The 13,463-nt window shown below is 35.7% G+C and overlaps 1 protein-coding gene across 1 annotated transcript in view; it reads left to right on the forward strand.

Annotated features, from left to right (window-relative positions):
- Nucleotides 1–13,463, forward strand: part of LOC129221928 (tetraspanin-9-like) — a 95,631-nt gene extending 82,168 nt beyond the window's left edge. The window contains exons 5-9 of the mRNA XM_054856309.1: nt 1,570–1,644; nt 1,723–1,791; nt 4,658–4,789; nt 8,963–9,049; nt 10,946–13,463. Coding sequence (XP_054712284.1) covers nt 1,570–1,644; nt 1,723–1,791; nt 4,658–4,789; nt 8,963–9,049; nt 10,946–11,068 — 486 coding nt within the window. The 3' untranslated portion in view covers nt 11,069–13,463. The remainder of the gene's footprint in view (nt 1–1,569; nt 1,645–1,722; nt 1,792–4,657; nt 4,790–8,962; nt 9,050–10,945) is intronic.

The following is a 13,463-nucleotide window of genomic DNA, read 5'->3' on the forward strand; positions in this document are numbered from 1 at the left end:
AGTATATCTTTGATAGATTACAAGAAATATACATCGCTTGTTATCATTTTTGCCTCGAACCAGCTAGAACCGACTTTTTATTTGCCGTCCTTTAAACCAATTTGCAATAAGCTGCAAGTTATAATGTTTTGTCATTTTCCCATGATGCATTTCTTAAGACGGTAGCAGAACAACATTATGGGAAAAAGAAATATGAAAATACAAAAAATACAATATAGTTACATACTCAGCTTTTTCTTTCATCTTAAATTGTTCTGTATTATTTTACATTTTCCATGTTCGACTAATAAGTTTACATTTTAGTGGAACTAATAATGCAATGTTTACCTATATCAAATATATTGCGTTACAAACCTTCAATAATGTTGCTAAGTAAGTGTTAAATGTCCTTGCGATATAAAAGTTACTTGTAGTGTAAAAAAGAAGTTAGTAGTAGTTAAAGCTGTTGTCACTTATGACATTATGGCGACCACAGAGACCCGCACCTATCGGTAACGGTGTTAACCTCAGAGCAGGAATCGGATAGAGGGAACAAGTCCAACCATTGGCTTAGCAAATGATAACCCGAAAATACCAAGTCATGTGACTCAACAACGACGAATGGTTGGCACGTTTTGCGTGAATCGAGAAATAAACCTTATTTCTTCCAATGATTTGCTTTTCAATCTATCACGTGACTTGGTGTCTCGCCTTCACGAATGAGTCTTCACTCCTTCCATTTTATTTCTTCTCAATGGTGTAAACCGGTTCACACAGCGCGGTGTAAGCATTGCAAAACATTGCTATGGTAACGTTTATGACGTTTCCATCTAAGCTTTACCTTAAGCTGACGCATCCGCCATATTGGAGCAAACGTACAACAGGGAAAGCTACCTTTATTGGCAATCATTCGCCAAACAGGGAACGAGAGAGTCGGAGAGCGAAGATGAACATTGGTGAAATTTTGGAAACAGTTGGCATCGTTTCCAGGCTGCCAGTCACTTCGGGGGCTATTATTTATCCATTTCTTTTTTCTTTCTACATCTGCTGGAAATCTGAAGAGCTGAAATCCTTTTTTTGGAACTGTTTGCACATTTAACAGCCGAACAACCACTTATTTGACTCAATTTAACGCATGCTTAAGAAATATAAACACCAGCAGCAATGCTATCGCTAGGAAGTACTGGATCAAGTTCGCTCCAAAATGGCGGATGAGCCGGCTCCTCCACTATAGGGGCCTTAACCTAACGTTGCAAGATAAACGAAGTGATGAAAACGTTGTATGACGTTGTGGTGTAAACGTTATATAACTTTGAAATTAAAACGTTTCGATATAAACGGTACGTGGACTCTTTCATGTGACAAATCAGCAGCTCCACAGCTGAGAAATCTTAGTTTAAACTTCCCATGATTTTTTTTTCTTTTTTGCTCCATGACCTCTTTTGTGATCTTCTGCGTATGTTAAAGGGTCTCTTCTCTTTACTGTATGAATCTTATTATTTGAATTTACACCAATGATCACTTGGTTTTGGCATTTTGTGTACTTATTGTTATAAGATTATTCTTTCTAACTGATTATTTTTTCTCAAGTTTTTACTAGTTGCTGTCCTGACTGTAGCAGCAGAAATCGGAGGAATCGTTGCATTCAATATTTTAAATTTGAAGGTAAGTTATCTTTTGATTATGTCTTAATAAAAATTCCATTTGACGTCTGTAGCTAATGACAAGCTTTTCTTTTTCCAGACGACAGATATACTTGAAAATGGATGGAAAGAGGTTAATGAAGACGCAAAAAATATTATTCAGAATCAGGTAAGACTTTTAATCCGAAGGGACATTTTTCGAATTCTTTGACTCAAAGTTTTCGCTAGAGATAGAGCCATATTTCGGTACATAAGTTACTTTGTATTACAAAAATTACATTAATATAAAGTCAAATATGTATATGGTGGAAGACGTGACTGATGCGACATAGATTTAAGTCATTCAAAAGTAAAATTAAACTAAAGGAGCGTTTCACTAATTGAAGCAGTGAGAAGCAAAGGGATGTAAGTGGACTATTTCAAGTTTTGAGTAAACATCGTTTAAAGACAATGTCCTAGGTAGGCTTTCATTGAAATTTTTTTCTAAATCATGCTGAATAACAGAACCTACCAGAGCTACTAGTATCATCTCGTTCCGAAACACAGAGGAGAGGTTCACCTACCATTTGTACTGGTTATCTCTAAATTTTTAATTTGGCCATTTGCATCTCTTTGCTTCTCACTGCCTCCATTGTAAAATTGAACCAACTACAATGCACTAAGAGATGCATTGTATTTCATTTATTGAACTGAGCGGCACTGTTGCATCAAACTTGATCAACGAAAAACATTATTTTTATTGCCTCATTTTTGTACTTTCATTGCATTGCTGATACGAATTACAAAATGCTCTAAAACAGTGGTGCCCAAATTACGGTCTGCGAAACTGATCTGTGTGGCCGTGTTTAAGTTCAATGCTGCAAATGAAAAGCATGATTAATGACAATGCTACAATTTTAAAGCCAAATATTCAGATATTGTATTCAGTAAATTACCGCCCATTAGCCAGGACTCAATCAGAAATACAAGAAATACACCGTCAGCTCAGTCATTTCCAGCCGAGGACTGCAGTTTCGTGCTTATTAGCACTCATCAGCCCGGCATAAGAAAAGTGACAGAGCTGGAGATAGAAAACCTCTTAAGGAAGCCAAGAGGTTTTCCATCTGCACTTTTCCTATGCCGGGCTGATGAGTGCTAATAAGCACGAAACTGCAGTCCTCGGCTGGAAATGACTGAGCTGGCGGTGTATTTCTTGTATTCAGATATTGATTTCTGAAAAACAGGTACATTTAATGAAAGAAGTATACTAATAATAACAACAGATTTTATTTCTTAATTTTCTTTCCTTTTCCATATTTCCTCATATTATTTTTAAAAAAATTCAATGTTTTGAAATTTGATGTTCTGGCCAGCAAGAATTAATTTAATACGAGGCCGGGACAGGTTTAAATGACTGCAGGTAGTTTTATGCCTGTAGTTTTTTGCATCATATCCCTTTAGAGCAGTACTGCCGTGTTAAGCCCAAAAGTCGTATCTGCACTTTTTGTCAAAATTGAGTTAGTGTCACCAGGTGGTTCTTTGTCAAATATTTTACCCAAATACAATGTTTTATGGTCATTTGTCGATGGGTAATATTTAAAAAAAAAATCTGAAATTTTTTTATCTGAATCAAATGAGTGGAGGCACACAACTTGAAACGGCAATTTCTCATTTTAAACTCAGCTGCAGATACCATTTTGCGCTCAGCACGGCAAGGTGGTGCTCAACCTTTTTCTATCCGAGGGCCAGAACTAATATTAAAATGATTTACTACAAAAGGGGGATTTTAGTTATTAGGATTATTATAGACAGTAATATGTGGATGGAAATTTTATTTTACTATGGTGCCAAAACTAAAGCAATTAAAAATATAACTTTTTGTATGTGGATTCTATATGTTTTTATGAGTGCTAATACTTTTTTGCTACATTTTTTGAGTTTTAACTAAAAACACAAAGCATTGAAACATATTGCCTCTATTCCTACACTGTATTACGATTAAAATTTTAGCAAGGTCTTTTGACTGGAATAAACTATTCATGTACATTTTTAGGAGCTTTTCCCTTCTTTTACGGACAAGATTTTCAATATCCCTCCGGTGTGTTGTCGATTGCAAAGTAGGGTGTGTGTTTGTGTGCACGTGCGCGTACAAAATCTTTCTTTGCACATATTTATATCGTTTGAAAATACAGGGTTAGCATAAAAGATCCCGATTTTAAAAATTATATTTCATAAACTGTTACACTTACCACTATAAAGGATATATAAAAATAAAGGTAAACATTCCAAGATTTTTTGAATGTACGTGATTACCTAAACGTACCTGTTACACAACACTGGATTGGCTGCGCAAGTGATGATGATTTACTCTTTATGCTTTGGCTAGCCAAATCCCCAGACCTAACCCCATGTGATTTTTTTTAAATGGGATTTCGTCAAAGATAGTGATTATACACCACCATCGCCTACAACATTGCTAGAACTAAAAAATCGCATGAGTGTAGCATTACGAAAAATTGACAGTGAAACACTTCAAAATGTATGGAACGAACTGCAATACAGGTTAGATGTGAGTCGCGTTACGAAAGGCTCACAAGTACAACATTTGTGAGTGAAAAGAAACTTTCGCAGTTTATCTTTATTTTTATGTAACATTTATAGTTCTAAGTGTAATAGTTTATGAAATATAAATTTTTAAAAGCAGGATATTCTTTTATGCTAACCCTGTTATGAGCTGTCATAATGCCATTCGTGACCCTGAAAACTTATTAACCAACTGTAGATGGCATTTTCTAACGGGCCAAGTTGGCATGCATCCCATGCAGTTGCCTTGTATGCTCTATGCTGCAAGCAGGAATTTAATCGAATATCGTGCCTAATGAATATTTTAATATTAGATTAACTCCTATTTCATTCTTTGAAATTTTAATTAATTTTAAGATGAAAGATTACTATTTAAGGTTAGCATACAATGAACTAAAATTTTGTTATATCTTTAATTTTAGACAATAAATGTCCCTTATAGGATTGCCTTTTTAATGAATTTATTTTTTCAGCTGCATTGCTGTGGTTACCAAGGCCCTGAAGATTTCACAGCAAACACGAACCCTATTCACGAGAGCTGCTACACTAAATTAACACCGGGCAGCTCCAACTCATCAACTACGGAAGTTCGGAAACTAAACAGGGTAAGATTTCAAAAGCGTAGCAGAAGAAAACTGACATTTTTTACAAGCCTTCCCATGTTTGTCCATTGTCTTCACAACGATCGAGTTTCAACGACTTAGACAGGGTTTACTATTCTTTCTAATAAGCCATGACTAGCGACAGCAATATTGGTATACAGTCAAACCTATCTATAACGATACTTTGGGAGACAGGTTATCATTGTAGAAAGTTTGAACAAAAAAAAAATCAAATGTACAAAAATATAGTTTTACAGTTTTAGATAGAATTTAAAATGAAAGTTTTTTCCGAAGTAAAAGATGTACCTAAAACTATGCATCAAAGAGATTATGAACATTAGTTTATTTCGTAAAAAATTTACAAAAAAAAAACTATATTTTGAAAGAACGTGTTGATTTTTTTTTGCTTACTCTTTGATGGAAATTTCAGTTTATCTAACTAATTCCTGTAAAAAAGTTACAGGAAAATAAATTTCGATAAAAATCTGCTAATTTGCTTGCTTACTTTTAGACGCAAATGACATTTTCACACACATGAATTTCAGTTCATCTAAAGAGTTCAGATGCACGTCGGAAACATTTGGTACTCCCGCTACCAAATTCTGTGGGTTTCAATTCGGGTTTATCGTTATGGACAGTATTGTTATACACAGGTTTTACTGTACCAAATACCGGTATTTCGAGTTGTTTTTCAATGTCGTAATACCAGTATTTTCCCTGGTAAAACACTGCTATTTTCAGCATTAGCTTCAAATAATAAATATTTTTCAAAGAAATTGATTTTAATTAAACTTGTTAGATATCTACTGTTACTTTAAATGTGCATTTTTATTCAATAAAATGGGACCAAAAAATGATTTGATAAATAATATGAAAATGAAGGATTCCAGGGCAGCAGAGGAGGCGTGTCGCGCAGTACCACCGACCAACATAAATTTAGAAAGAGTATTTTCAACTGCAAGAAATTTGCAGTAAAATGAGTTTAAGGCCTAGTTACAATTCAATAGATGCATTATGTTTCGTAGTACAATGATCTTTTATTATAACATTCGTTCCTTTGAACTTAAAGAAAATTCCTTAAAGTAAGTTACTTTTTGCATTGAAAAAGGCGTTCCTTGTAACGCCAAAACACATGTCTGCCGTAATTTGCAATTTGTGCTTATTGACGTTGTTTTTTCTTACTTTACTTTTCAGTATAAAGGTATTTATTTGTCTTGTTTACTCCTTCGTTTTAAATTTTTTTACAACAAAATTTCATATGTTTTGCATATTTTATGTACTGCTCTTTGCAAAAAATTATGAAATATGGCAACGAAACAAGTTTTTTTTTTTTGTACTTTTTTGCAAACTTTCTAATAACAGAATTAATACCAATATTTTGGTACCACGTTATAAAATAACACCCAATACCGTATTGTAGTTTTGGTGCGTCATTGCAATCACTAGCCATAATTGTTCATCTGTCGAATGGCTCGGGTATCGGTAGTAAAAAGATTGGCCGCATGACCATATAACAATCGATGCCCTCGAAATATAGAGGTGCGACATCGATGTCGATGTTTTGGAAACATCGATGTTTTTGTTAAAACATCGATGTTTTACTTTCGATGTTTTTTCGATGTTGATGTTTTTGCATTTTAATTGAAAATTATCATAAAATTTGCTCCAATTTTCGCGCTAGGTAGTTAAGTTTACTTATGGAGTTGCCAAAAAAAAAGAAAAATCATTTTTTGAACCCACGTTATAAGATTAATTTTTCTGTGTGGTGGTTTTTGGGAAGATTACTACGAGATAGTAGAAGATGAACTAGAGAGTGAGGTAGATGTCAAAGCTATTGGAAGAACCTGACACTGGTAGTCTGGTGCCAAAACTTGCAGTCTATTTCAAGGCTCCAGTTCCTAAACTAAATGGAAATCCTATATGTTACTACGGTGAAAATTATAGCTTTGAAAATTCAAAGCTGGTAAAAGTTGCTTTAAAGTAATTGATAGTGATGGCAACTTCTGTTCCATCGGAAAGAGATGTTTCTCTGACTAGTGGGATAGTCTGCAAAAAGAGAAATGCGCCTCGGGGGGACAAAGTAAACAAACTTCTTTTTCTCCAAACTGTCAGGACCAATATTCGGGGTTACTTATCGGCTTCCTCCAACAAGTCGTCCCTCTGTTACTGACAATTTGTGTTTAATTATTAACTAACAGTACAGCACATACTGTCCACCTCTGGCAAGTTGAGCTCCGCTGCCTGACCGATTCATCGGTTCCATTACTTGAACCAGGGGTGAGAAAAAACGGCTTATAAATTTGTGGATTTAGTTGGCAGTGTATTGCCCATTTGGCGAACAATATTACTATACCAAACTATTAGCAAGCGGTACAGGATTTTCTCGCCAATAAAAGGTTTGCAATGGTTGCCCCACCACGCCTAACAATTCCTCTTCATACCCATTGCTCTCCCTTGAAAGAAATGGACTTGTTCAAGGCCACTGCGCAACTTGTCGGAGCTGAACAGTATTTCTTGCTCTTAAAAGTAATTGTCAAGGCACTTAGTATGCAGTCCTCGACATAAATACAGTTGTAGTCAGTTGCGACTCTGAATAGGAAAAGTAATTGTTAGAATCACGGCCGGCTCTAATCAATTTGCCGCCCCAGGCGATATTGACAGGAGCCGCCCCTGGCCTATATGTATTTTTTATCTTAAATCATCGAGCATCTGATTTTGAGCTACAGAAAAAAAAGGAAACTATTTGAGTTTTTTTACTTTCCCCTTTATTTTTTTGCCTCTTTACATTTTGCCATTATGAAATTGGACACCCCTAAACTCTGCCGTCCAGGCGGTGGCATAGGTCGCCAACCCAAAGAGCCGGGCCTGGTTAGAATTAATTTTATATTTTTAAAATAATTAACACAACTTTTTCGCATCATTCAACTGACGGTAAGTGTTATGATACATTTTTTCTTAGATTCTTTTTTTTGATGTAAATTTACTATTAGTTTCATTTAGTTTGAAAATATTTCCCTATTAATATAACTAGTTTGTATTAATCAGCGCTTATCTTATATTATCAGTTTTTATCTTACTATAATACCAAGATGTTGCGAATTTATTCTTATTAAATTATATTCCTGGTTTGAGATTCAGTATTTTCAATATATTCGTAGGGTACGTATTCTTTTATATTGCTTAAATTAGTGTAGTATACTCAAAAATGTATGCTATATATTAATAAAAAGATCGATGTTTTAAAACATTGATGTTTTTTGGTCGATATATCAATACCATCGATGTTTTAATTTCTAACATCGATGTTTTGCCATCGATGTCGCACCACTACCTCGAAACCTCGAAAGGGCTCTACCCGTTTTGGGAATAAGCAGGGGTGCTCATCTCCCACCCCAATCAAGATTAACAGCTCCCGCCACTAAATTCCACCAAGAACTAGAGGACCCCCCCCCCCCCACCGGAAAGAGAAAAATACCCGTATAAGAACCCTTTTAAAACGTTCAGTGACGCAATCTGCCCCCCCCCCCCGCCATGACCTCCCCCCCTCCATAACCACCCCTAGAATAAGTCACAATCTGTTTAGCAGCAATGAAGCCATCGTCGTTACACTTTTTCTTCTTCAAATCACATCTGAATTCGAATCTTTCCCTGCCTGTACTAAAGCCCTGAATCGTAGAATAAGTAGCGATGCGTCCGCCATCTTGGGGCTGAATGATGCTTTCTTCCTATGTATGCTATAGTGAAGTAGCGAGTTTTGCTTCATGATTGCAAGCATTTGATGCTGCGTTATTGTAATGTTATGAAGAAGAGAGTTTTTGTTACATGTTTGTAGATACATAGCTATCCAAATAAAAATTGAAGTAAAATAAATAAATATGTGCATTACTTTTTAATTGACCTTCGTATGGGTCAATTAGGTTTAAAACGTGTTGATATTAATTTCCGTTTACTTTAAAATGAAGTTAACGAAAGAGAGTTTTTGTTAAATGTTTTTAGATACATTGCTATCCAAATTAAAATTTGAGTAAAATAAATAAATAAATATGTGTATTACTTTTTAATTGACCCTCGTATGAATCAATTAATTTCAAAATATGATGATAGTGATTTCTGTTTAGTTAACACTACATCTTAATTATGTCTAAAAACTGATGGTTGCTTTTCTTATATTTTCAGGTTGGTTGTAAAGAACGATTACTCGAGTGGTTTTATACGAACAAATATATATGGATAAGCAGTCTAGGCGGCGTGCTATTATTTCAGGTAACTCTTCCAAACGGTGTGGTAGAAATTTTTGTATGTTATCATTTCAAGAACCTTTTAGGCATATGTTTCAAATGCAGTCGGGTCTGCTTAAACGGATATCAATGGTTCCTATCACTTTCCTTTGTTAATCCAGGTATTCTATTATATCATGCGGAATAACTTAATGTGTTGTTGTTATAATATTAGACCGTGGTAAAACTTTTCCACGGAGAGATGGCGGATGGCTTTGAAATAGAATCATTTGCAGCATTTGCAATTGGTAGAATCATCCAGAATGCTCCGAGAAGTTAGAGGCGCGTTCTCGCTGATCCTATCAATTACAAAATAATAACAAACAACCTACTATGTATACAAATGATGTTTTCACTTTAAGGTCGTCCGCCACCTCTCCGTGGTCTAGCTTTAGCCTGATCAGTAAAGCGCTGAAGTTGCAACTGGAGGGTCACGGAGACGATGCGAACCGATCGAAGATCATACATTTTCGTTAATGGTCACTGGTGCACGTTAAATCCGTCGTGGTCGCAAAGTCCTCTAAGTATTTATTCCAAATCAATACCTCTGGTGATGCGGGATCTTGGGTTACTCTTGACGGAACCCCATAAAAAGAAATAACAAGGGGTTAGGTTTGGGGATCTGGCTGACTAACGCATAAAGGGTAAATCATCATCACCTGCTCGGCCAATCAAGCGATGCGAAACGTGAGTGGTTAAGCGAAGGGTAGGGAGGATAAAAACACCCTCAGAGGTATTGGTTTTAACATTGTTGACAATCCTAATAAAGTAGTTGAAACACGTCTAATGACTTTGTGACCAAAAAACCTTCTCCTGAGGAATATCTGGTCGCGCTAGTGCAGAACGTGCACGTTTCAGCATAAAAACAAAAATTTTTAAATAAGTTACTATGAAAAGAGATTAGTTAAACATGCTTCTGATTCATAAATCATTTGTCCTCATCTCTCCATTATCAAGGTGCAAAGTCTAAAATTCTAGTTGTGTTTTAGGAAATGTCTCCAAATTTTGCGATTCTTGATGAAAAATGGATCTTAATGGTACTACAGCGATTGTTTTGGAAGATTCTGTTCTTTTATTTCCAGTTCAGTTGCACCACTATACTCCTCGGATAGCATTTTTTGCCATATTCATGACTTCCGTATTAACTACCTACGTCATTTTATCCGTAATATTGTGAATCTCACATTCACGATTTTGATACAAATAATGAAGGAAAAAGAGGTGATAGAGTAGCGGTCCCTTGAGGTACTGCAATCTGAAGTACTATTAATTTCTGTGCTCTTCTGTTTGTGTGCTTGTAACCCTATCTCCTCTGAGCTGGCAATGTCTACCAGGTCAATGATCGTACCTTTAAATGCAAGACATCCAGGGGGAGCCATTCCGGCCTGCCCCACCCCTCTAAACCTTAAGGGGACGGACATTCAGGAGTAAAAAACATTAAAATCATCGCCAACCGCCGCAGGCGGTATTGGGGTGGAGAACGAGGGTTAGAGAACAGGGAGCTGAGCCGTGGTGGCCTCATCGGTAAGGAATCGGACTTGTGACCGGAGGGTCTCAGGTTCGATCCCAGCCAGTCGAAGATCCATTGCCTTTATTAATGGGGACTGGGGGAAGTTAAATATGCTCGTGGTCACAAAGTCCCCCAAGTGAAACGATACCTTTGGGGAGGGTGAGGGGGGTGCTGGACCAAGGATTGCTCGCCTCGTCGTCTGAATAAAAAAATCAGAGCTGTTTTCAGGGTCCCATCCAACTGATGTAACCACAAATAGTGGTAGGTACGGGGACTCTGGTGAGCAGGGTGCGGATCCCTCCAGTGTATTTGAAAACATGCAATTATAAGATGTGTGAAAAACGTTTAGTCTAAAAATCGCTTCTCTTCCAGGTTGCCAGTGTACTTTTTGCGGTTTATCTCATCAATCAGTTGGGTCGATCAAGGCGGTCCTCAGCGGAATCTCTTGACATGGATGTGGATCCAATGACTCACCATCCTCAACCTTACTTTTGACTAGTGCCAGCATGGCAAGATCAGTTTCTTACTGGTTATCAGTATAGAGAGAAATATTAAGCTAAATAATTCTCTTGACATCGTTAATGAACAGTGAAGATGCAGTTAGATGTGTACACTATAGCAGTCTATGTCCAGGTGCAACTGTAGACTACGGTCAGTGGAGATTCTGTTGAATTGCACAGAACTGTTTTGTTTGTGCTGCGACTGGATTCTTTTAAGTAAAGTCTTTTAAGGAGTTCTGAAAAGAAAATAATTTTCATCTTTAGCAAAGAAATCCAGACGGTTTCATCTATGCTCAAGGGGTAAAATTGACAGAAAAAAATCCTTGGAGTTCAATTCAAATGAAGGCGGATGGTTGGTGATTTTTTTTCCTGCTTCTTTTGAATCTAAAAATTCTTCAGAAAGTCATCTTTTAACCACAGTTCTGTAATTATGCATCTAATTATTCCTTTTAAGGCATTAAATACATAGTTTAATATATTTTATTTGATCTCAAAATTGAAAATTTGCTTGAGAAAATGATACAAATGTCCTCATATTTTATTTATTTAAAACATAATGCAATTTTATGTCCTTATAATATGTTTTTATAATGCAATGTCCTAATCAGTGCTTGTTGATTGCGCTGTAATGAATTTGAAAAACCGATCGAATATGCTGGACACTAGACTACATTTTTTACATTTGTATTCACTAAATTCAAATAAAATGTATGGCAATGTATTATATGCCTTTTTACTTGTGAAGGTTAAAAAAAAAATCAGTACTAAATTCAAACAAGTTGTATATTTTTCATGGCAATGAAATGTGGCAATGCAAATGTATGCTTTTTCTATTTGTAAGTTATTTGATCTTCATTTGGGAAAAAGTGGATGATGAACCTTTTATGACGAATTAGTTTTTTAGCATTAGATTTCTTTTTTAATTTAGAAACAGATAAATTGATTATTTTACCATAAAATGAATCGAAATTTTTTAAATATATGTATTATGGTACTTCATATTTTAAGCTAAAACCAAGGCCTGGCGTGACACTTTTACAAAACTTTTAAAGCATTCCAGCTTCAGAAAACAATGCTGGCGTTTTTGTTTGTCTCTTTTCTTTTTCAAATCGCATTCTGAAATTTATTTGCATTATTGAACTAATAAAGCACTAGAAAATTAACAAGATCCCACTCCAATAAATGTATTATATCTACTACATTTTAAACGTTTTGCCTAGAATGTCCAGATAACTACATTTTATTCGAATTTATGATAAATAACGCATTTCATTCCGAGAAAGACTAGTTCCGCGCAAATGACGAAGATCACCTGAGTTTTTAAAAAGACTGAGAGTTAAAAACATGCGTTTATGTTACTGCAAACGTAAAATAGATAAAGAATTTATAAAAATCACATATTTCCTTCCCTCGTGTAATCAACTCCGAACAGTTTCTTAGAAACAGAGGCAAATATGAAGACTGACGACCGTTACAGTGTTACGACACTAAAATTTGACGCATGTTCTTTGCATCATTTCAAATGTTAAAATAAATAGCTGTTTGATTGCGGAAAATATTTGCAGAAACTTGACTATTACATTTATTCTAGGAAACTCTCCCGTCCCCTTCACGGCAAAACAAATTTTGGTCTTTACTTAAAATGCCTTCTTAATAACAAAAAAATAACAAAAAAAAAAAAAAACGCATACATGAAGAAAATATTTCATGCTGTAAACTATCTTTATATCTCAAATTCATCAACACTATCAGCAGTGGCGTTGTTATGGGAAGGGGGGCGGTCCCCTGCGTGTCCCAAAGTGAAATTGCAAATTTTTGAAAAATATAAAGCTAAAATTCATTTTTAAGACTACAAATTTGAAAAATTTCCCGGGGTGGGGTGTCACCACAAATTCTCGCCCCGGGTGTCACCCATGCTAGGTACGCCACAGCTATTAGTTACATCTTTTAAAAACCATCTCATCAACAGTTCATAAAAATTCACCATCACTGTCGGGCGGCTACTTTCATGTAGGTTTATCATCGCAGTTAAAATCAGAAAATTTTTCTAATACTGAATCTTACTCTATTTGAAATATTTTAATAATACTATCAGACGCGTATAATCGAATCTCTACATTTAAGTTACATAATTCTTTAGAATGTTTCTCATCGTTGAAGCTTTCTGACTAGAAACACAGTAAAAATATGGTTTCAACGAAGTTTCTAAGTAATGATAGTATCAATTGGCGTTCAAAAATACCCATATTTATTACTCCATAACTCTCAGGGGCGGATACAGACTACCATTTTAGGGGGTCATGCTGAAGAATGTCCCCCCCCCCCACACAAACGAACCTACGGTTTTGGGTACAAAAAATTCTAAAACTGCTTGGATGTCAATAAAAACC

This window comes from Uloborus diversus, chromosome 5 (assembly GCF_026930045.1).
Source record: "Uloborus diversus isolate 005 chromosome 5, Udiv.v.3.1, whole genome shotgun sequence".
Taxonomy (NCBI): domain Eukaryota; kingdom Metazoa; phylum Arthropoda; class Arachnida; order Araneae; family Uloboridae; genus Uloborus; species Uloborus diversus.